General features: G+C 35.6%; 3 protein-coding genes and 1 long non-coding RNA gene across 6 annotated transcripts; 3 read left to right on the top strand and 1 right to left on the bottom strand.

Moving 5' to 3' along the window:
• The first annotated feature begins 8,067 nt into the window (after positions 1-8,067).
• Positions 8,068-10,504, top strand: LOC133792749 (uncharacterized). Its single transcript, XM_062230678.1, has 2 exons — positions 8,068-9,135; positions 9,892-10,504. The coding sequence occupies exons 1-2, from the start codon at positions 8,362-8,364 to the stop codon at positions 10,105-10,107; spliced, it is 990 nt and encodes a 329-aa protein (XP_062086662.1). The 5' UTR covers positions 8,068-8,361; the 3' UTR covers positions 10,108-10,504.
• A 168-nt stretch (positions 10,505-10,672) lies between these two features.
• On the bottom strand, positions 10,673-13,653 carry LOC133792750 (probable protein phosphatase 2C 26). 3 transcript variants are annotated; one of them, XM_062230679.1, is made up of 11 exons: positions 13,436-13,653; positions 12,997-13,048; positions 12,779-12,858; positions 12,524-12,605; positions 12,265-12,335; positions 12,092-12,171; positions 11,886-11,983; positions 11,384-11,507; positions 11,214-11,296; positions 11,072-11,120; positions 10,673-10,989 (listed from the first exon to the last, which is right to left on the bottom strand). In XM_062230679.1, the coding sequence occupies exons 1-11, from the start codon at positions 13,576-13,578 to the stop codon at positions 10,937-10,939; spliced, it is 915 nt and encodes a 304-aa protein (XP_062086663.1). In that variant the 5' UTR covers positions 13,579-13,653; the 3' UTR covers positions 10,673-10,936. The 3 variants fall into 3 exon arrangements, 2 of the variants coding, with proteins under 2 accessions (XP_062086663.1, XP_062086664.1); XR_009874269.1 differs by having other exon boundaries at positions 10,968-10,989; positions 11,214-11,291; XM_062230680.1 differs by lacking the exons at positions 12,997-13,048; positions 13,436-13,653 and having other exon boundaries at positions 12,749-12,858.
• Positions 13,654-18,753: 5,100 nt separating this feature from the next.
• On the top strand, positions 18,754-22,163 carry LOC133789629 (uncharacterized). The gene is made up of 3 exons (XR_009873644.1): positions 18,754-19,141; positions 19,224-19,302; positions 21,862-22,163. It is a non-coding gene; the product is annotated as an uncharacterized LOC133789629 (long non-coding RNA).
• A 612-nt stretch (positions 22,164-22,775) lies between these two features.
• LOC133791735 (uncharacterized) lies at positions 22,776-24,471 on the top strand. Its single transcript, XM_062229652.1, has 4 exons — positions 22,776-23,337; positions 23,406-23,474; positions 23,665-24,173; positions 24,349-24,471. The coding sequence occupies exons 1-4, from the start codon at positions 22,776-22,778 to the stop codon at positions 24,469-24,471; spliced, it is 1,263 nt and encodes a 420-aa protein (XP_062085636.1).
• The last annotated feature ends 294 nt before the right edge of the window (positions 24,472-24,765 follow it).

The following is a 24,765-nucleotide window of genomic DNA, read 5'->3' on the forward strand; positions in this document are numbered from 1 at the left end:
ACTGAATGATCAGAGCGATGCTGGTTAACTTCTTTTCGAGATTCATCTAACTCAGCTAGTGTGGTTGGTAACTTTTTTTTTTATTCTCAAGCGGTGTTTTGCCTAACCTGGCTTTTGATTCCAGCGTTTCTACTTCCTTTTGCAAAGAGGATTTGGCTAAGAGCAAATCGGTGCATAACTATTCCTTAATATCGCAGGCTTCATGAAGATTTTGCACAAAAATCTTATGAGACTCTTTCATTTTCTCAATCTGCGTTGTGCATTTGACATGAACGACAAAAGGTTCCTCGTGCTTCTTTTGCTAGTCGCCATTAGATGCTAATCTAGCCTCTAGTTCTCAGCATTTCTCTTTAAGTTCAGCATACACACTTTGAGTTGTTTGCATGGATTGAATCATCTTCTAGACTTGCTTTAATCTGTTTTGCATTTCAAATATATCCATTCTGCTTTTGTTGACGCAATCTAACATAGTTTTGAGAGAAGACATGTGCAGCGCAATATCCATTTCATATCGGTGTTGAAGAACGTTCAAATCCTCACTACTATGAACTTTATGTAGTTCCTGATAGAATTTAGCCTACAAAATTGACAAATTAAATATGATAAATGAATCTAAATAGTTTGCGCAATACGAATACCCCCTCTACAATAGTTACAAATAGACAAAACCTTACCATGGATAGGTACATTTCCAACTGATTGGTGACAAAGGCAGGCGACAGGGAACTTTCCATTTGAAGCACAGACGTTGCGATGTGCACTAGGGGAAAGTCCAAAAAAATGTCTTCATCAAAAGAGCTGCAAGATGGAATTTCCTACACCCTTGCAGACGATATAGAAGTATGAACAAGTTTAGTTTGTTCATCACCCACACCAATTAGGTTGACAATCGCATCAACTTCTCTTTGTGTAGTTAATGCACTAGGGGCAGAAAGCGGCAATGAACATCCACATGAGCAAAGACAGTGACAGGAGCGACATTCAAAACAATTGAAGAAGCAGCAATTGTGGAAGTAACAACTGTAGAAATAGTAATTGGTACAGTGGCATGAACGCTACCGTCAGAAAGTTGGACAGTCGACACCAAAGGAAGTAGTGGCTCACTAACAGCTGTGTTAGTATTAGAGGAACCATAAAGGTCAGGGAAATCTTGCCAAAGATGCAAGTACTAAAAGTCCTCTACATTCAAAACTCTAGGACTGTCACTCATGGCAAGCATAGGAAAATTGGGAGTGTTAAGAAGAACAGAGCCCAAATGTTGCTCAAAAGCTCTCAATGGGGTGGAACCTTCTATGGAAGCCGATACGGTGGGATGATGAGAACTAGCGGGAGCATTAAAAGTAGTAGAAATGTCTGAAGCATGAACACCACTGGGCAACATAATAGATGATGTGACACTTGAGGAATCGACTTCGGTCGAAACAAAACTTGCATGTGGGGCAATTGTAGTATAAACTATGATAGAATTTGATGGATGAATGTAGCTTGGGTCTGGTAAAGAGGAAGGAGAGACATTTGAAGAGGAAGGATGAAGAGAACTTGACCTAGTAAGTGACATTGTGATGCTCCGAGCTCTAGCAAGCATATTCTGAAGCCTAGGATTAATCCTTCTCTCTTAATTAGAGAGATGAAGGATAGTTGCCAAAGGAGGAAGCTTAGAAGGAGAGCTGCTAAGACTAGGAGGTAAGGAACCAGTGGAGGAAGCTGAAGGGGACATCTCATCTTTGTTTTCAAGGATGGAGGGAAGTTTGACGCGCTTGGAGGGTGGAGGGAACTCAGACAACTCAGTAGGCGCAGATGATTGGGAAGGTCGTTTGCTTTTGCTTGACTTGGAACCAGAATCCTTAACACTTTTACCTTTATTAGCAAGAGTTTTTCTCTTAGAACAACGACTGATTTTGTAACGCCCTGGATAACCAAGACCGTTACACTGTGTGTTTAGAATAGTGCAAGACTCGCTAACCAAGTCATTTAAACAAAGTGTGAATTCAATGTCGTCAACAGATTAGGAATAAAAGATTTTGGTCACAAACATGCTATTTTCATTAAAAATGACAGTTTAATACATGAAAATTCAAACACAGGGTTTAGACGTCTTAGTTACAACAAATTCCAAGAGTTACAAATAATTCAAGCCACTCTAATGGCAAAATATACATTTTAGGTTTCCGTCCCCGTACAATTCCTCGACCGTGGCGGCCGAGCAGCTAACAATGTACACCTCGCCCCCAGAGCTCTCCAACTCATGGTTGATTTAGCCTATCCCTGCCTTTACCTGCACCACATAGCACCCGTGAGCCGAGGCCCAGCAAGAAAGCATGATAACATAGCAAGATCAACATCATTTATCAAATATGCCACAATGCACAACCAGGAATTCAGCATTTCATAACATTTATCCAATCAGTGATAACACACAACAGATTCACAGTTTGTCATCCAAACAGCCAACAAATCATGTTCATAGCACAATATTCACGATCATAATCAACAGTTTATCACATCATCAAATGATATTCAGGGTCAGCGCCCTTAGTCGCACCCTCTATTTAACACACTGTCTTCGACTCTCTTGGGCTGCCCCCAGTGTAATACTCACTGACTTTGGCCAGCTTAACCGAGCTCAGTGATAAATAAGCTTCCTCAGCTACCAGTGGCCGAGCCGCGCCCTGTGCGCAAATATTGATTCCGACACCCTTAGGCCGGTTATCGCATGTCCCATGGCATAATAATACCATCTCATGACATGATATACAAATATAGGGAGCTCTTAGTCCCATCGTATCCACATGGTTAATCACATTCACATAACAATGCATACAAACATAGGGAACACTTAGTCCCCAACCTAGCCACATAATCAGGTGCAGCTTTCTTACCTTTCGATTCGCTAGCTTTGATCACTTGACTCCTTGAGCACGTTCCCTCTCGAGCCCCAGCGCTCACCTAAACACAATCATAGGTCAAAGTCACCACCAAACCTCGAGTCCAACACCTAGCCTCGGAACCAATCCCGAGCCCCCCGAGAAGTCCTAGTTCCACCAAACAAGGTGGTGGAACCAAACCCCAAACCCTTGGTCAAAAACCCTTGCAAATAACCCTAAAATCCCTTTCTAGAAATAGGGCAGCACTACAGCGCTCTTGGGAGGGCGCTACAGCGCTACAAGCAGAACCAAATTCCCCCAGAAAGCTTGGCCTAGCGCTACAGCGCCCAAAGGCTAGCGTTGTAGCGCTAGTCACAGACAGGGAATACCCCAATTTCCCCTCCTGCGATTTCCTCGAACCAAACTTAACCAAAACTTCTCCAAACCTTCACCAAACTCAAAAACAAGCTTATTAACACACTCCACTCATCCCAAACATCCCAAATACTCAAAACCCAAGCACATGCATCCCTAATCTCAAAATTCACCATAGCCACTTCTAGACTTCAAAACTCAGCAGAAACCAGTTAAACATCAAAGTTAAAAGCTTAGAACTTATACCTCTGATGGAAATTCGACCTCAAGTTGCCTCTAGACTTCCTTAGCCTGCTCCTCCTCAACTCTTGGCTCCAACTTCCCTAGAATTCCCCATCAACTCAGCTTAGATACCTTAGTTAAAAACCAAAACCAGAACTGAAGAAACTTCAAGGTCTTACCTCAAGTAAATGGCCTATCCTTGCTAAACCCTTGCCAAATCTTCAAGCTTAGCTCAGAAAACTTATGGCTTAGTTGACCTAGCTCTCCTCTGAATTTTGCTCCAAGAAGAATGAAGAGAAATGGTGAGAAAAACCACAAACCGACTCTAGGAGAACTACTCTGTTTTCCCTTCCTTTCTTTTCCTTTCTTTTTCTTTCTCTTCAGACTTCTATTACATTCTACCACCTCCACTAACATAAAGCCTCAATAGTATCTATATTTAAAAAGCCAATTGACCAAAATGCCCTCCCTATTAATTCCAAACCCTTTAGTCCACTTAGGGGTATTTTAGTCATTTCACCCTTATTCCCGCTAACTCCTCGAGTGTCTCTAATATTTACCGCTTACTACCCAATACCTAATTATTCACCAATAATATTCCTCGATATCAGAATAGACCCCAATATACTCACTAAATTCCCATTTATACCCCCAGGCTCACCCCGAGCCGGGTATAAATCCCCGCCATGACTTTTTCGCTAATCTGCTCACTAGGATCGTCTCGAGTCACAGATCACAGATATATATCCACATAATAATGTGGTCTCAACATTAGCCTACCAATATACACGCAAGTACACAATTACGCTCTCAATGAGCCAAATTACCAAAATACCCTCACAGCAGAGTATATAGCCCCATGCATGCCTTTATCATCATATAGTAATATGACCCACATAATCATGCATATAATCATATAATAGCATAGTAAATCATTTATGGCCCTCCCGACCTCCTAATCAAGGTCCTAAACCTTATTAGGAAATTTAGGTCGTTACAGATTTGGGGAGGGGCAACCACGAATTTTGCTACATCAGGATGAGTAGCAACGCTAGATACAACCACAAGAGAGGGATCAGTACTAGAAGGAGTGATTACCAGGGTATTGTGTGTGTGTGTGTGGGGGGGGGGGGGGGGGGGTCAGCAAATGACGAATGGTCATTCAAAGGGTGAGACAAAGAAGGGGAGTGTGTATGTTGTACAGGATCGGCGTCATGATCACCTTTAGAGTTAGAGCCTGCCCCTTGAGCATTGTCAGTCAGCGCAGAATCAGTTGAGACCAAGCGCTGTAGAGTGGAAACATGATCTAGAGGAAAAAGAGCATTGAGAACAGAATTGGGGTCTTCGATATAGGACGAAACACATGCCTTATACTTTTAGAAGTACTACTGTTCACAGTTGACAAGGAGGAAAGTAGCTTGGCGGTCAATAATATGTGGAAAGCTAAGCATAGACATCAAACCCTTTAAAGGTCTCTTGAACAAACGACTGATTGGGGTAGGGTCATCTTTATGCTCATGAATGACTTTGAGAAAATGGAGTTGAGACTCACACTGCTCAGACCATATGACATTGGAAGGCCATTTAATTTGTAAAGAAAGAAAATATAATAATAACAAGTTGAGAATCAAAGAAAGTTGATAATAGAAGAGCACATGAAAATATAAATAAAAAGGAACAAGAATAAGAGCAACAACGAACCTGATTGGAAAACACAAGACAGACTAAAGATATCATTGGGCACAAAAGGAGGATACCATTCTCCACTAACCACAAAAGGAAGTTCATCCCATTGTTTGTTGGACGGTACTCGATCTTTGAACATGAAGCGCTTCCTCCTCGGAGTAAGATAATAAGTGTTATATATATGATTGTCTAAGCTTCGAAGGTGAACGGTGTGTGAGAAGTAAGAAAAAATATCATGAACATTGATAGACGTCTTGAAAAGGGGACCAATCATAGCAGCACCACATAATGATTAAATAGTGTTCGATACAAGTTGCATCAAGTGGATTTTTGTGATCACTAGCAAATGTATTAGAAGAGGAGGAAGTGGAAGTCGAATCATCTAAATGTCTGGAATCCATGATGATCTCGTCTGGGTCACATATATCATCAAAACACAATTTCTTGATTTCCTCCTCAGAGAGACGACAAATCGAGATAGTGGGAGGAATGATGCGTTTGCATTGAAGTTCGGTGCATGCCTCATCATATTTCTCTACAAGTGTTTTAGGGCTTTTGACAAGACTAATGGCCAAAGACGAAGATTAAGTGTTAGTCGAAGACTTGCTAGAACGGTTCGAATCCATTCTTGAACGATTGCTATGAGGGAAAGAGGATTTGGAACAGAAAAAAGATGGGAGCATAAAATGACAAATCAAATTCGGAGGGTACAAAGAGAGAGAAAATCAAGCGATAATCAGAGAATAGCAATTTGGGGGAAAAAAATAAGAAGTTGAAGAAGAAAGAACGAATGAGAGAAGAAGTGGCGGTTATAAAAGAGAAGAACTTTTCCTGTGCCATTAGCTTGGGAATTGAAAGATGAGACTGATAATAAATGATGGCATGGAGTTTGTGCATGCGGTAAATAGAGGATTAAGCGCAAAAAGAAAAAAAAAAAAAGGAGACAGTCAGGACTAAAAATTGCCTTCATCCATTATCGAGCGACTCAAATGGGAAAAGGAAAGGGGCAATTGTATGAGGATAATTTCACATAATTGACGTAGCGTGATTTTATAGGTGGCCACAATAAAAAAAATGATGCAAACTCATCATCTTACTGATTGAATAGTTAGATGAGCTTTGAGCCCAGTCAATTGAATAGTTAGATGAGCTCTGAGCTCAGTTGACTGAATAGTAAGACGAGCTCAGCACTCAATTGATTGAATAGTTAGCTGAGCTCAACGCTCAACAGATTGAATAGTTAGCTGAACTCAGAGCTCAAATGATTGAATAACTTAGCTAAGTTCAACACTCAACAAATTAAATAGTTAGCAGAGCTCAGTGCTCAATTAATTTACTAGTTAACTAAGCTCAACGCTCAACAAATTGAATAGTTAGCTGAGCTCACTGCTCAATTGATTGATTAGTCAGCTGAGCTCAGTGTGTGAAATGAAGAGGAAAATGAACGAATGGTGAGTTAAGTCCAACAGGTGGATAATAAGGATAAGTGTTGTTAACCCTACCCTTAATTATTTTTCTACAAATAGATGACGAAGGGACCACATTTGGGACCAACTAGCTTTAATTCAGTTAAAGTTTGAGAGGATTGAGGACTGAGAGAATGAATATTGTGCTGACTTAAGTATTATAGTGTCTTTTGCAGGCACACTCCTTATGTTTTTTCTACTCATTCTATGGAAGAATGCGTTTATACCATTGATTAAGGCAATGAAATGCATAAACTAAAAACGATCAGCATCAACAATCTAGCAATCTGAAGTCTATAAGTGCAGAAGATTTATGTGGAAGATTTTGACTGAAACAATAGGTGTTGTGCAAAATTTAAGAATGTTTACTTGCTTGAGTAGAAATAGTGAAAGCATAGATACATATTAAATGCAATGTGCACTTAGAACACGATCAGTACACAAAATTGATGGAATTGATAGTCTTCAAACGATCTTATCACATAGAGAGATAGATAACAAACTTAAATAACAGTAACGATAAAAATTCGAAGAAAAGAGGTTTTCTTATCACTGTTTTTCTCTCAATTTTAATATATTGAATCTAAGAGATCCAACAACTAAAAACTGTATAGATCAAAGAAATTAAATAAATAATTAGAGAATTTATTTATTATTTTTATCATCACTGCTAATATTTAAGGTTTGTTTAATAGAATATAACATTGCAGACTCATGTGATCCAAAAATAATAATTGAGATTTAATTACTATTGAAAAAAAAGTTAAAGCTGGACACTTAAATATACAACCAAACCAAAGTGTTCATGTCACTTAATTCTTACAAACGACTTGTAAAAATGACGCTAATCCTGTTTATTTTGTAGTAATGTTATTTGAGAACACACTCTAATTTAATTCCGTACTTGTAAACATCCAATAAATATATTCAAATAAAAATTGTGAAGGATCTGTTCCAATCAAGTGTTCAATAAATAGTTAGGAGTGAAAATACTATTTTGGTCTTCTAATCATACACTTAATTCAACTTGATTTTAGTCAAAATATTTTTAATTATAAAATCAATTTTTGCAATGGGTTTAGAGATTCAGAAAAAATAGCCGAGTCGTTGAGAATGAAATATTATATTTGAGTTTTTTTTTATCAAAATATTGAGTTTAAGATATTATTTTAATCTATTTTATTAAATACAGAATCTAAATTATCATTTAACAAAATACAAATAACAATCGCATATTCGAAAAAATATAAGAGTAAATTTGGTCTTTTACCTAGTTGAATGATATTTATTATTCAGCTAAATACCGTTATCTCAATTATGATAATAATATGTGTTTTTAATTTAAAAATGAAAAAAAAAATCTAAAATTTAAATCAAGAAAAGAAATAAAAAAATATCCAAAAATAAAATAAAATAAAAACTGAATTGCTCATCTGTTATCTCTGACTAAAATAAAATACTGTATAGAGCCCTAAATCCCTAATTTGTGGAACCCTAAAGACTAGTCAAAACCAAATCCATTTTTATACTTCCAACTCTTTAATTCTTCTTTTGACTCTGCAATTTCTAATCGTTGATACTCAAATTCTCTCCCCTTTGATAGCTGTTTATGGTGGATAGCCCATCTTCTTTATCTCTAACACCAAAACCGTAAACCCCTTACTAAAACCCCAAATTTTCAGATACCCTCTTCATCGTCCAATCCCTAAACAGGAGTTTTTCTTCATTCTAATCCTCCGTATCTATCTATGGCTACAGACGCTTCGCCCAAGTTCCAAAACCCAGACTTCCGGCCAGTTCCTCAGCCACCAGATTTTCACCCGGAAATTGTCGTCAGGGCCCATGACGGTCTCCACTTCTGGCAGTTCATGATTGCAGGCTCTATCGCTGGTTCTGTCGAGCACATGGCCATGTTCCCCGTCGACACCGTCAAGACCCATATGCAGGCCCTCGGGTCGTGCCCAATTAAGTCAGTTGGGGTCAGACAGGCCCTTAAATCTATATTGAGGTCCGAGGGTCCAATTGGGCTTTACCGCGGCATTGGGGCAATGGGACTCGGTGCCGGACCAGCCCACGCCGTGTATTTTTCGGTTTATGAGATTTGTAAGGAGTTCTTCTCCGGTGGGAACCCCAATAACTCTATTGCACACGCTACCTCAGGCGTGTTCGCCACCGTAGCGAGCGACGCAGTTTTTACCCCAATGGACATGGTGAAGCAGAGATTGCAGTTGAGTAATAGTCCGTACAAGGGGGTTTGGGATTGTATGAAGAGGGTGTTGAGGGAAGATGGGTTTAGAGCATTCTACGCATCGTACAGGACTACGGTCCTGATGAATGCGCCGTTTACAGCCGTGCACTTTGCGACTTATGAGGCTGCCAAGAGAGGTTTAATGGAGATTTCACCAGAGAGTGTCAGCGACGAGCGTTTGGTTGTACATGCCACTGCCGGGGCTGTCGCCGGGGCTTTGGCTTCTGCTGTTACTACACCTCTCGATGTGGTCAAAACTCAGTTGCAGTGTCAGGTGAGGTCTTTATATATGTGTTTGCTTATGCTTTATAAATTGAAATTGTAGCATATGTTTAGTTTGAAGGCGTCGAATTGAAAACTCAACAATGACAAGCGATTAACTTGTGATATAATGCTGGTGCGGTTGGCTTAAAAGTATTATAAACTTAATTATACATGTGACAAAGAAAGCTTGGAAAGATTATTGAAAGTGTTGGTAATTCTTTGTGTGCTGGTATTGCATTTAACGAAGTGGTGGAAGGCTTTAATACAATGTAAGGGGAAAATAAGATTTCTCCTATTAGCTAGTAATGGAGCAAAGCAGTTCACTTTACAAGCGTCAGATTTGATTAACTACAATTAATAGAGCTGATTGACTCTATTATGTTTTGTTTCGAGTACAATTGTTTTAACCTTTCTAAACCGTAACTTTCATTTTATATAATAGATAGGATACTTGCTAGGATGAAGATTTATTGAAAAAAGTTGAAGCCTTATCATTAATATTCCGCATACTGGCTATTAAGAAATGATGTCATAGAATGCTGGATCATTTCAGCTAAGAATGATCAAGTAAATCATAACAAATAATAATTTTTCATTGTAACATTCATGTGTATCCTGCATTTTCTGAAGTAACTTGGATACCAAGAAATTTAGCGGAACTTGTCGTAGAGAATTCTTATATGACATTTTCACCTTGTTAGCAACTTGTAAAATTTTAATCTTGTCTGAAATATGAATGTTAATTTAACGCTCATTTATTGTGCAGGGCATTTGCGGATGTGATAGATTCAAAAGTGGCTCAATCAGAGATGTTGTGAAAACAATATTGAAAAAAGATGGATATAGAGGGTTGATACGGGGGTGGTGTCCTAGGATTCTTTTTCATGCTCCCGCTGCTGCAATCTGCTGGTCTACATATGAAGCCTCAAAAAACTTCTTTTATGACTTAAACGAAGGCTCCAGCAGCGGCACTGTAACCTGAATTGTTAACCTATGAAGACAAAGTACATTCTTGCATTTCATTACAGATATCTTGGCTCTGTATAATTGAGTTACATGTACCGGTCTCACGGGTGTGGAGTAAGCAGAGGATCATCAATTTTTTGAGCAATTTTTATAATTGACCGCCGTCAAATTTAATCGGCGGTGCTAATCAAATTAGATCCGGAGGCTTAAATTTTGTTTGTACTGTAGACATTTTGTTAGTTATCCTTTTCTGCCTTGCTCGGTGTATGCTTGAATAAGCACCGAAGAGGTTTCATTTATTGTCTTGTTACAATTTCCTTCTCTCTATTTTTTGATAATTTGTTACTATTATTCTTATTGACAGTAAATTAAAATTGATACACCATGTATCATACTATAGTTCATTATCAGCATTTGCCCGGTTCCGTTTCTTTTCATACTCATGAATACATTATCGTTGTCTTCATTTTCTTGCTTAAAATAAATCATATTAAATCCACAGGAGGATAAGAAATTTGAGCATTTCTCTGAACATCATTTACATATTTTAGGCAAAGTGCTTTTGATGTGACTACTTGAGCTATGGAAATACAATGTATGTACGTATGATAATGTGACTACAAAGCTGAAGATAGTTTACAAAAGGATGGTCGCTAGGGTAATGTATAGTGTAATTCTTTACAGCACCTTTAGAAGTTTATAGAATAGTTCGAGAAAACGAATTGAATTGTACTAAGATATCACAGCTTTTGGCGAAGTGGCCAGAAGTAATTCTGTAGAATATATTTAAGTACTCGTGTTACTTGTCACTTATCTCCATACGCCATTTTTCAACTTTTAAAGTTTCAAGAGCTGACGACTTGCCCAACAATGACAGTAATGTCATCAAGCTTTCCACCTGTGCAAAATGAAAAACTCAGGTCAGTCGTGGCATCCACAAATACAGTTTCATTACAATGGTAGACATCACAAGACCATGCCTGTAAGTTTCCTCCCAAGAATTTTCTTCCACCAGGGAATATCAAAGCCCTGAAAAATAATTTAGGAGCATATTATAAAAGTCACATTTTCGACTCCAAGTCAAAATAAATTTGTTTTGCCAAATAATATTTAGTATTGTACCCTGGATCTGGCCTCCAATGCGTATGGAGAATCAAAGTCAGAGTCCTTTGCATGAGTGCTTGCCAGATTAGCTAATGCCTTTGCTAGCATTAAAATGGTACATCGGTTAAGATTGTGAATAAGTTAATCTAAATCTTCCACCATATGAAACTAACACAGGAGAAACATACCAGCCTCAACGACATCTTTGCATCTGGCCAATGTTGAAATCAATTCATGATCAAAGACATTATCGAAAAGCCCATCAGAACCCATTATTATGGTGTCTCCTTCTATCAACTCCATGCTGCTAACCTGTTGTTGAGGAGGGTTATAAACTTCTAAATATAAATCAAAACGCAAAAGGACGATTTTGGATTTCTCCAAGATTTGCAAATAGGATTCGTTCATATGCACATCTTATCCAAGCTTTACTAGCCCCCAAACTTAATAGTACATGTTGAACGTAGACTAGAATGGTCATCTTGGTTGGGAACCATATATGGACTTTATTACAACTTAATGCTACCATATCTTCAAATTACCAAGACGCAATCCTTTGTTGAAGTCATAAAGCAGTTAATGTAGCTTATGTAATGTGAGAACCACAAGGTTATGTGATACAAAGCCATAGCATAATTTGTATAAAAGAAGAATTTGCTCATACACTAAAAGGTTAGGCGCTCATCATACCTTGGCATCAAGGTATGTTTGACTAATGGCCTCTGAGCTCAGTTGATAGGGACAGTCGAAATAATGTTCTTGTGGAATGGAAGAAAAAACTACCCGACCTGAGGAATAGAAGAAAAAGTATGTCAGGTGAATAAAAAGGAAAAGAGAATTCGAAGGGAACAATGGAAAACTAAGAATTTGAACAATGACAATTGAAAGGTGTTTACCTTCACGGATAACCCGTAGCCCACAATCCCCAACATTGGCAATCTTCAAAATCCCATTCCGCTCCAATATGGCGGCAATTCTACTCAGATAAGTGGAAAGTTGAGTCAGTTAAATGAAATAGGACAGAAGCATAAACCTCAGAATACGAAAATGTCAATCGAAGATTACTTACACTGTTGCAGAACCTATAGAGGAGGTAGCAGCATGTGCTTTCCTAATGAGAATTTGCGGGTCACTATTAACCTGGAAAGACAGGTAAAGATAATTGGGTTTGTCAGCCAACATCAATGTATGCAGTAACTAAATACTATGTCCATCATAACCATTGCTCTATCAGTAAGATATCAAAGACAATTAGCCAACAAGATATGTTTAGATCAAAACACAATTTGAAGAACATCTTATAGGTTATAAATTATTCAAAATACTACCTCTTCATCCTCCACTAAATAGTAAAAATTAGCCATCAGTTCCTGTGGAAACAACGATGGATCCACATTCTTTTCCGCCCAACTGGAAAAAAAAATGAAGGAATACATATTAAAAATTCATAAGTCACAACTCTAGCTCGTTAATGCATGATAACCACAACAACATACTCAATAAATTCTATTTGTTTATGCTTTCAATTTCTGAAAGCTTAGCTATAGTCATACATAAACACTTAGCCTTGTCCAATTCCATACCCAGAGACACCATCAGCAACAGCAAGAGCTCCTCCTTTGTGGCTACTCACAAAGAAAGCATCTTCCCCACCTCGGTCGACCTATTTTGATTAACAACAATTAACACATTATAAAAGTAAAGCAACACAAACATCTGTTTTTAACTTCCTATTAAATCGATGCTTTACATGATAAGAAACATGGCAGATAAGAAATCACATTTGCTTTCAGAGTAATACCTTCCTGGGGTGTGGAATAAGGTGAGTACCAACACAAAAGGACAATGCAGGCCTACAACCACGGCAAAATGGATCAACAAACATGTTAAATGTAACCTTTATAATACAAGAACAGTTTTTTATTGGAAAATATTTTACATACCAAATGCTGAACTATGTCATGATCATTCTAACCAAAATGCCACAACAAATACAACGCACCTAAACTGCTATTGAATTAAATCCCACTCAACAGGACTTTATGCAAAAAAGGGTACATATTACTTTTGACTAATGTGAATTACAATTGTTTACATTAAAAGCAACTCAATTATGCTTTTTGAGCAAAACCCAATATATAATGGTAGTAACAATGTGCATAAGAAAGGCAGCCAATTTAATCCAGTTCTGCAAATACTTTAATCAATTGCAAGTAATAGTTGACCATTTGCTTGCTCACCGAACTGGATTAAGTTCCGAAGGAAGACAAAAGAGCAAGCTGTTCTTCTTTGAAGTTTCATGTAAGCATGGCAGAGGAGGACCAAAGGAATGGATAGCTGGACGAGACTGAGGTACCGAAGTCCTGAATATGGGTACTGCCATATTCCCGCTTCAACTCCTCACCTCAAGCTAATGGCTCGTACAAATATTTGCAGAAGAAGACTGTGTGGCCACAAGTTCCAGATTCATAAAAATTGTATTTTATTTTAGGCTTTTTAGCTTAAATATCCTGGGCGGCCCAAGAGTTTTCCAACGCCTTAGCCGAAAATTTGAGAGCTTTTTTCATAAATATGGCTTTTTAGAGATTAATTGAAAAAGTTAATTAACAAAAACTTAGTTCACCGTAAAACTAACTATATAGGCCAAATGAAATTTAAACAAAAACACATCAGCATAAGAAGGGGCACAATGGTAATTAACATTACAATAGTCCTCTGCTCAAGCATGAAAGTCGAGCAAAACGTTCTCCAAAATTACGTAACTCTCTGCAATTGCTTCCATCTTCGACGCTCCCTTCTCTAGCAATAGATTTCTTCTCCGGCGACAGCTCCTATCTCCGGCGATATCCTCAACATTTGATCAATACTGGCAAAGTTTCGACATCATCTCTTGCAAAAATACTTAACAAAAATCTAATGATTGTGGCAAGAAAATTACTGATCATTTTCTGCAGAAATCAAATAAATTCCAACAATTTTCCAATCATATGTGCTGCAATCTTTGCAATTTCCAGTGACCTGCATCTCTGGTATACAATCAAGAAACAAAATTTGCAAAAATCGTCTCCTCTGTCAAGTCTATTCGATTGTCATTTTCTTTTATTTGAAAACTATCTTAAATCTTCTACATAAAACAATTTTATTTGCATACAAATTCACAATTATAGATGAATTATTATCTTGATTATAATGATAATAATGATGGTCATGATGTGCTTTCTGAAAAACACAAACAATTTATAAACTAAAAAGTTGAAATTTTTTTATTTAAACCTACTGATTTGTGTACATTGATTGACCAAAAATAGACAAGAAACAAGAACTCTGAAAATTTTAGATTTTAATTTGTCTTTTCAATAAAAAGAATCATTTGATATTAGTGTGAATTTTAACTGCCAAAACATTCAGCAACAATAGGGTAACCAGTTATCTTGAAAAGCAGTCAATATATTCAACTAAATGTTTCAGTAGGCTATGTGATTACACATAAAGGTAACTTGTTACATTCCCATCAATATGATCTTTAGCCAACAATGACTGATGATGATCAGCTCCTAAAAGCGAGGAAGAAAAATTAAGCACATTTTAAATAAAAAAATATCTGTAAAATTTGAGAAAACTATTTCATGCATGATCATGCAGTGCAAGATTACTTATATATACTTGCAATATTGGAAGATAATATTAATATGAAAGAAAATATGGAAATTATAATATTTGGCCTCTTTACGTAGTTGCTTGATTGTGATGAGGCCATGAATTAGAGACTTTGCTGAGACAATGAAAGGAAAAGATCACAACAGGGTTTGCAAAGAAACTCTTTAAGATTAAGGAATAGATATATCTAGGAGATTCACTACTTAGTTACACTAGTGGTATTAAACTACCATGTCCTGTTAATTAGCTATATGTCCATATATATAATACTCTTTTTTTCTTCTTTCCTTTTTTGACCAATTCAATGCCATATCTTGAACTGAGTAAAGGGTTGTTCTCTACTCTTTCTGTGACTGATTTCAGAGTGATGAATAAAATTTTCACTATTTTCTTCATATTTTTCTTGGCCGAATTGGTTGTGTACATTGATTGACTAAAAATAGACAGAAAACAAGAAATCTGAAAATTTTAGATTCTAATTTGTCTTTTCAATAAAAAAATTATTTGATGTTGGTGTGAATGTTAACTGCAAAAACATTTAGTAACAATAGGGTAACCAGTTACCCTGAAAAAAAATCAATATATAAAACTAAATGTTTCAGAAGGGTATGTGATTACAGATTAAGGTAACCAATTCCCTAGCCCATTTAGAAACAACTAACTCCTTAAAAAATTACCAAATTTTGCAGGTATGGACAATATTACTTCTTTGGTTCAATTTGGAGGCAAGTGGAATGAAAACAACAAGTATCAGGGGTACACAATGACTGGGATATTAATACCACCAAATTTTTCTCTTGACAACTTGGTGAATTTGATAAAAAAAATGAGATAAAGGAAACAACGACAATTATTGAAGTTTCTTATCAAGTAGCCAAAGGAACACCACCAATGAAGGTTGAAACAGACAATTCAGTGTTGTTCTACATGGAAATAAAGAAAAAAGTTGCAGCAAAAATAACAGACTTACCATTGTGTATTACTATAGTTCAAGAATCAAGCAATGAAAATAACATTCTTCTACTAGCAAATCAGAAAGTTACAGCAGAAGAAATGGAGGTGGGGATATTATTAATGCAAGCAAACCAAGCTTCCATCAATGAACAAATGTTACTTGAAGAAGGAATGTCAAGTACAACAAATGAGGGCATCGATGTGTCATACATACCTCATTTTGGTGAAGAAGTAGCTGATTTCATAATTGAAGACGATACAAAAAGAAAAATAAAGTTGGAGGAAATCTTATGTAACTCCCACTTCTTTCTACAAATGCATTATAACAATTATGAAAAATAAGACAAGATATTTTATTCATACTTTTGAGTGCATTACAATGTTAATCGAAGGCTAGAGCTATTAAGTAAAGTTGAAGAATAACTAATGAATACACAACTATAATATTCATGGACATTTCATTAGTATAATACCCATAGAATGATGTTAAATACAAGCAAACAATCACTAAAGTTATGAACAATAAAGAGAAATTAATGATTTGATGATGAATTTTATCTAGAAGGTTAAGAGATGAAGAAGTTGTGCAAGTAAATGGTTGAAGGAACAAGTATTTATAGGACAAAAATTAGCCGTTATGACCGTTGGTGAATAGTGATCCGACCGTTGGAAACAGTAACCTGACCGTTGGGGATATAGTTGTATTCTATTGTGGGAATTTAACAATTCTAAGTTGTTGAAGTAGCTAACACATGAGAATAATTAATTTATGGATGTTAGAGAAACTTTTTCAGAAAAGTTTGCGTGTAAAAAAATGTTGGACTAAGTAATATAAGAAGATTGGGAGGTTTTCATTTTTGGTTACTATTCACCGGGTACTATTCATAGTGGGTCCCACAGTGGGGTCCGCAAGGGTCCCACAGTAGGGTCCACATGGGTCCCACAACGGGGTCCACCCCATGGTTCTCACATGATGATGCAGTAGTGATACAATGATGACTTTAGCAAACCACCATGCTTAATATTTCGAATATTTTATTATTCCACTATGCATGATATTTTAAATATTTTATTAGCATAGTATCCCAAGGTTTTCCTATAAATAACTCTTCCAAAACTCATTTTGAATCACAAAACCTCATTTTCTTTCTCTCACTCTACCAAAAAATCTTCTTAACACCATTTTAAAGTTCTAAACCTCAAAGATCTAGGCAAAGTTCTGTCCGTAATGCTAGCCTACGAAAACCTTTTAGGTAAGCTCTTTCCCGAACCTTTCATTTCAATTATTTAGTTATTATATATATACAGATTATTTTACTATGGTGTTAAAATGCCAAAATTTATATATAGATTATTTTACTATGTCGTTATAATGCCAAAAGTTATATATAGATTATTTTACTATGCCGTTATAATGCCAAAATTTATATATAGATTATTTTACTATGTCGTTATAATGCCAAAATTTATATATAGATTATGTTACCATGCCATTATAATGCCAAAAGTTATAAATAGATTATTTTACTATGCCATTATAATGTCAAAATTTATATATAGATTATGTTAACATGTCGTTATAATGCCAAAATTTATATATAGATTATTTTATCATGTCGTTATAATACCAACATTTATATATAGATTATTTTACCATGTCGTCATAATTTACAATGCCAAAATTGAAATATAAACTATTTTTTATGTATCTTTATAATACTAAACTTATATAGGCTATGGTCGCACTTTGGACTATTATGGACTTTTATTATATGACCTTATTCCCTATTATTATGGACTGATACTATGACCTGGACATTTCCGTATGACCATGACCATGACCACGACTTTTAGACCGGGATCTTGCCATGGACAATTATAGTATGACCATACGCCTGGATATAAAATAAACAATCAAATAAGAAAAATGGAATAATAACAATTATAAACTAAAATTACATCATGTATATTTTATGTAAGTTAATAGTTTGTGTTTTTATTAGGAAGCTAACAATTTCGGTTGTTTTATCAGGACGCAAGGTAAGTAGAATCCTCATCTACAACACAAGCCTTTTATGTGTCTTATGTGCAATTATATGTTTTACATGTTATTCTACCATATTGTATTTATGCATAAGTTATTTTCAAGCATGTTATAATTATTATGCATAAGCATGCTTAATGTTTACAGCTAAGTTATTGAAAGAGTTCAAGTAGAGTTGCTGCTTGGGAGACCTATGTCCCAAAATGTAATAAGGGACACGTACTTCCCTATATAATGAATGTTTATGAGGGAGAAATTCTCTATTATCATGTTTATGCTCAAGTGGGAATGTGATTCCCTATGTAATGTCGGCAGCAGCATCCTCTAGGGCCCAAATGAAAGGAAAGTAAAAGAAAGAAAATATATAACATGTTGCACGTTTATTTTAATGCATATGAGGTAGTTATTGTAACGTCCTGCATTTTCGGGTACCTTTAAACGACTCGGGTCGGGATTTTTTTCCCCCGGGTTAAGAATATTATTTTAAATAATATTATATTTTGTTTGTAAGTATTCCATGAGTTATTGCTAGCCAAAATATGAATTTTGTGATTTTAAAAGTCAAGATAAGACTTTCGGTCCTAGACCGACACAAAAACCCTGATCGGGTAAAAATCTCGGAAAATAAAACGAAAAATCATGGCAATTATATTTTGGGCATAAAATACATTCATAAAAGTTAAAGTTTGGTCAAAAATAATAAACCTAAAAGAAAATGGAAATTTTATGGCATTTTGTGTTAAATGCCTAATTTTGCCGAAATGGGGAATTTTATTCCATGAATGGACCTTAGGTTAAATTTTATTATGTGATTAATTAAATTAAATGTGAGAGACATTTAATTTAATTAATTAATGTTAAGTTTGGTGATTAAAACTTAATAAGAGTGAAAAAGGTGTCAAAAGCCAATTTGGACTTTTCTTCTTATAAACCCTTATTAACCTTTATAAAAAAATAAAAAATAAATAAAAAAAATTAATGGTCACATATATGGAAAATGGTGGCTGGCCATGTGCTATTTTAGAGTGGTGTGAACCCAATTTTATAAAATTCAAATCCCATTTAATTAAGAAGTCAAGTGGGCAAGTGGGTAGAAAAGCACTCAAGTGTTTTGTGGTATTTTGAAGAGTTGTGTGAGCCATTCTAACCCCCAAATCCGACCACTCTCCCTCCCTCATTCACTCTCATCTGATTTTTGAAGACTCTCTCAAGTGTTCTCTCCATTTTCAACCCCAAGAACACCAAAGAAACTTGGAAGCTAAGTCTTGGTCTAGGAAGGGTTTTCCCTAAGGTAAAGTTTCATTAATCTAGACTTTTGTCAAGTTTTAATCATAGAGTTTCAAATAGCTAATTACCTATGTTGTTGGAGGAAGTTGGTTAGGGTTTTTGAAAGGTATTGAAGGAGTCAAAGCTTATAGGAAGGTCCAAACCTTAAGCAAGAACACCAAAGAGGTAAAAAGTTTACTTTTGATGAGTTTGTTGTAGGGTTTTTAGTTTTAAGCATTATTTTGTATATCTAATGCTTAGAGTTTCTTGTTGATGATGTAATAAGGTTATGGTAGTTGTTTAATAATTTTTATGATGCATGTGTATTGATTTTTGAAAATGGGAATCAAAACCCCCAAGGGTTTTGTAGGATACCCTAAAACAAAACATGTTTTAAGCTGTGACTTCCAAGGGGTCAAGTAGCCACTGTATATTGTTTTTGTAAAATTAAATTGTACTGTTATGTTGTTGAGATTGAGTACATAAAATTGAGCTTTTGAAACACTAAAAAATGTTTAGAAATGAGTAAGTTATGCTATTTCAAAGTTTAGGTAAAAAACTGTTTTTTCGTATTCTCATTTTCGGAACCAAGTTTGGACAGCCACTTTATAGGGCAAATGAACCCAGTTTTTTCTAAAATTTTGTTGACATATTTCTGGCATAACCTATTAGTCCACTGTAAAATTTGGTAAGAAAATATTGAACGGTTTGAAAGTTATTAACTGTCAAAGTTTGGAAAAAATAAGGACTTGAAAATAAGGTCATTTTTACCTCATTGTTGGAAAATGATTTCACCAATAAAAAATGCTCATTTTGACCTAAGATTTTACAAAGACCTAAATGGCATAACAAAAATGGAATTGAGAAATTTTGGTAACAATTGGGTAAGTAAATTTCAAGTTATGAACTAACGAAGTATGTAGTTAAAAATGTGAAAAATAGGTTTTTCACACTTAGTGTAAAAATGAGATTTTGGAACATAAGGTAAAAAGTAAAATTTTGTTTATTTCAAGATATAAATTGGTAAGTCTTGAAATCATATTTTCACTAAAATTACCCCTTTGAGTTTAAATGAATTATTTTTCTAGTAAGTAAAATTGATTAATTGCTTTTGGGAAAATTAATTAGTCAAGATGAGAAATTTATAACGGTTTTCCTAATTAAGACAAATTAGGTAATTTTCTTAAAACGGTTTTTAGATATTAAAACCTTAAGAAAAATAAAAGGAAAATTTAAAGAGTTTATTTTCTTTAAAAATAATTAAGGAATTTATTTGTATTTTCTGGATATAATACCGGCTAAAATCTTACATATTTTAACCGACTAGTCGAAAGTGCGGGTTAATAGTGATACCTTGAAAGAGTAATATTTTTAGCGGGTTGTGGGGAAATACCATTGTGATACCCGAGCCTAGGTATCGAGACCTTAGGATAGGTCTCCCCGAGACTTAGGGTTTAGTCTCGAATATTTTGTATAACTTTCCTTAATAGGTTTAAAACCAAATAAGGATTATAAATCCTTACAAATGACTTTTATTAAAATGACCAAACTGCCCAAAATAATAATAATGAATTATTAGTGCCATAATTAATCCGAGTATACTGTATGGATAACTACAGTATTGGCTAAGCGTAACTGGACTGAACGTTGGAGGGTGAAAACTTGCTGAGCGCTAAGGACTCCAAGTAAGTCAACTTATATTGTATGGCTGCAACATGAAATGATTATTGTCTTGTATGTTAGTATAGGGATACATGCATATACATAGGCTGTCATAGAAAGTTGCTTAGAGACGTTAGTCTAGTGAGTGCTGATTTAGAAAATATGAACGGTAGAAGTCCGTCATATCCTAGACGGTTGATCCCCGTCACACTGCTTGATTTTATTTATGTCCGGTTCATTACCGCGACGAGTGGCCATGAGATGAGGATAAGCTGGTTAAACCTAGGGGCGCCAAGATAAATGGGACCTAGGGGCCCTTATGCTTACTTAATCATTGGACGGTTAGAATCCGAGCAAGTGCTCTGATAAGTTATTCCCGGATAGCAGCCGTGAATATTGGCCATTCCGTGAGAGTGCCTAGAGATACTAGGGGTTGCCAAGATTGAGTGAGGCTGAACACCCTAGGGGCAGCTGCTCACCAGCACCACTGATTAACATAGAAGTCTCCGTAAAACCGTGTAAATTGGATTACACTCTTGAATATGTAGCGATGCCCTAGGTAACACGATAGTTACCCTTGATGAGAATATTTATTGGCTAGATCTTAGTGTGGGGACTCGGTTCTCTTTTACAGATTAGCAATTATGTTGGAGGGCGCGTTCGCCTGAATTGTTGGAAATTGTCGAGCGTTGGTCTCGAATTATATTGTGATATAATATATCTGCTTGCTCTGGGATTTTCTGAGTGCAGGGATATAATTGTTGATAAGATGTAGTTGTGATATAATATATCTGCTTGCTCTGGGATTTTCTGAGTGCAGGGATATAATTGTTGATAAGATATAGTTGTGATATAATATATCTGCTTGTTTTGGGATTTTTCTGAGTGCAGGATTTTTATCTAGATGTGAATTAATTTATCCTTGGTTATCAGGCATGACCATAAGTTTGCCAGGACGCTTTAGAATTCTTGAAATTGATTGTGTAGGGTCCGGATGGGTCCGGATCCCTATTTCTCTATCTACTTTGTTTGGAAGTTGATCTTACTAAGCGTTTTCGCTTACCTAGTTGTTTCATGTTGTAGGTAAGAACAAGGGCAAGGCAGAGCAGTGAGCGCTGGAGTCTTCCTTGCAAATGTACATGTAGACCGACCTTTTGGGGAAGCCTTTTTATTTTTGGAAATGTTGTGTAATTTTCCTAAACTAGGCTCACTCTAATCTTTATAAAACATGTTTGTAACTAAATGTTAAGTATGGCCATACGACTTTTTAAAAAGTTTTTTTTTCTATGGGTTTTTGAGACATTTTGTTAAATGAAAACATTTATATTTCCGCATTATCGAGTCTTGAAAATCCGGGTCGTTACAATTATTCTGCTTACTGAGCCTTAGCTCATCAGATAATATTTGTGTTGTAGGTAAGATGCCCCAAATATAAATTGTAGATGAGTATACGTGGAGCCAACGTGATTGTACATATGGGGCTGACCTAAAGGGAGTGGAGTTCTGCTATGCTATATTATAAATAAACGAGAAACTTGATTTTATATTTATATTTCATAAAAAGTATTTTGTGAACTTTATAATTTACATAAAGCTTTAAGAGTATTTCATGAACTTTGTAATTTGCATAAAACTTTTCAATTTATCGGTTGGATACATCTCTAGTTCTACGTTAAGGTGTATTCCACGAAAATTATTTATAAAAGTATTAAGATTTGTATGTAAGATAAAATTTTTATTTAGTTGTGGGTATTGTATGGTTTGAAGTTATGAGCATTAGTTTATGTATTGTTTAATAAAGTTTTTTTTTTGTAAATTCAGAATTTCAGTATTGTTGTATTCAGATTAAACTTTGTTTTTACACTATATATATGTATGTTAAGAAAGGAGGTCGTTACATCCAAATAGTAATATCTAATTACAGAGTCAACACAATAGAGCAAGGGAAAATTTACAAGAACAAGAACACAATCAAATCAGCTCTTAGCTGCCATGCAATGCTGCATAGCTTCCAGTTCAAAACAAAAATATCAGAATTTAGAGAGTACCTAGTTAGCTGCACAGATGACACATGCAATTGGTTTGTGAGAGCATCTAAGTACAGAAATCAAGATTTATCCAAGGTACGAAAATGCATTCCAAATCACACTTGCTCTGTTGAAATTGTTATGGAAAACCATAGGCAAGCAAAAAGCATCGTAATTGGTGAATTAATAAAGAATAAGTACAAGTCAATCAAAAGAAATTACACTCCAAATGATATCATGAATGATATGAATGAAAACTTTGGAGTAACCATGGGATACACAAAAGCATGGAGATCAAGAGAGAAAGCTTTGCGTCTAGTAAGAGAGAACCCCAATGATTCATATCAAAAGTTGCCAATATATCTTTACATGTTGAAGCAAGCAAATCCAGGAACAATAACACACCTACTCACAGACAAGGAAGATAGATTCAAATACCTATACATAGCTTTCTCTAACTCAATCAAGGGCTGGAGATACTTGAGGCCTATAATTGTTTTTGATGGAACTTTCTTGAAAAATGCACGTGACGGTACCCTATTTTCAACATCAACGTTAGATTCAAACAACAACATTTTTGTGTTGGCTTTTGAATAGCAGACTTTGAAAATGATAACTCATGGCTTTGGTTCTTCTCCAAACTGAGAGACACCTATGGAGAACCCGAAGGTATGATAGCTTCAATTATATATTCTTGTTTACAAAGAAAAAGGAACTGGTTACCAAAACCAAATACACACATACATGCTATTTCTTTTAGTATCTGATTAAAGTAACTGGTTACCTTCACCAAAAATTTAAAAAAAAATGAATAATACCTAATTTTTGTTTTTTATTTTACAATATTTAAACTCCACAGGATTGGTTATAGTTTCCGACAGACACAAGAGCATAGACAATGCAGTACATATGATGTACCCAAATTCTTTCCATGGAGCTTGCATGTTTCACTTGCTCAATAATTTTAAAAGCAAGTATGGAAGTCATGGAAAAGAGCTACAAATGAATTTCATTGTAGCAGCAAAAACATACACAAAAACAGAATGTGAACACTACATGAGAGGCCTTGATAGACTTGACAGACACATTAGACCTTATTTAGAGAAAGCCAAGTATGAAACTTGGGCAAGATCATACTCGCCAACAAAAAGAAACACCATGATGACATCCAACATCGCAGAATCACTCAACGCTGCACTAAAAGCTGCAAGAAATCTCCCCATTGATATCTTGGTTGAATGCCTTATAAGTTTGGTTCAAAAGTGGGTTCGGAATAACTCAAATAACGAAAACAGAACATTCACAAAAGTCTCTGCAGCAACAAAGAATGAGTTGAGACATGACATTGTTTCAAAAATGAAGTATGAGGTATGCAACTAAACGTATTCTTACTATTCTTTAATCTGTCAATAGATGGTAACCAATTACCTTCCATAACAAAAAAAAAATTAAGTTACATAGAAGGATAACTAGTTACTTTCAATGTTAATTCTAGTTAAAATGTTTATTATCTGATTCTATTTCATGACAAAACTATTTTTAGGTCTTGCCTTTTAACACAATAGAATACCAAGTTTGTGATCAAAAGGGGATACATTTCACAGTAAATATACATAATAGAACATGTACTTGCAATAGGTTTCAAGAAGATGAAATGCCTTGTTGACATGTAGTGGCTGTCATTGCAAAGAGAAACTTGAGAGTGTATGATTATTGTATAAAGTTTTACAGAACAGAAACGTTGAAAGCATTGTATCAAGAAGATTGTTCATCCTTTGCCCCATAAAGATGAATGGAATCTCCCACAACACTTGCACATAGTGGTGCTGCCTCCAAAGGCAACAATCCCTGCAGGAAGACCAAGAAAGAAAAGAATAAGATCAAGAGGAGAACCTAAGGTAATAATCACTTGTGGGAAATGTGGGCAACCAAGACATAACAGGAAGACTTGCAGGAATCC

The sequence above is a fragment of the Humulus lupulus genome, chromosome 7 (genome assembly GCF_963169125.1).
Source record: "Humulus lupulus chromosome 7, drHumLupu1.1, whole genome shotgun sequence".
NCBI classification, from domain to species: Eukaryota; Viridiplantae; Streptophyta; class Magnoliopsida; order Rosales; family Cannabaceae; genus Humulus; species Humulus lupulus.

Bases quoted from the DNA above. Each gene is read 5' to 3' on its own strand.
- LOC133792749 (XM_062230678.1), top strand. From the start codon at position 8,362: ATGGCTACAGACGCTTCGCCCAAGTTCCAAAACCCAGACTTCCGGCCA. The intron at 9,136-9,891 runs GTGAGGTCTTTA...TTTATTGTGCAG, and splicing joins AAACTCAGTTGCAGTGTCAG to GGCATTTGCGGATGTGATAG.
- LOC133792750 (XM_062230679.1), bottom strand. From the start codon at position 13,578: ATGGCAGTACCCATATTCAGGACTTCGGTACCTCAGTCTCGTCCAGCT. The intron at 12,172-12,264 runs GTAAGTAATCTT...TTATCTGAGTAG, and splicing joins TCTATAGGTTCTGCAACAGT to AATTGCCGCCATATTGGAGC. The intron at 10,990-11,071 runs GCATGGTCTTGT...CATTTTGCACAG, and splicing joins TCTTGGGAGGAAACTTACAG to GTGGAAAGCTTGATGACATT.
- LOC133791735 (XM_062229652.1), top strand. From the start codon at position 22,776: ATGCTGCATAGCTTCCAGTTCAAAACAAAAATATCAGAATTTAGAGAG. The intron at 23,475-23,664 runs GTATGATAGCTT...TAAACTCCACAG, and splicing joins CACCTATGGAGAACCCGAAG to GATTGGTTATAGTTTCCGAC. The intron at 24,174-24,348 runs GTATGCAACTAA...AACTATTTTTAG, and splicing joins TTTCAAAAATGAAGTATGAG to GTCTTGCCTTTTAACACAAT.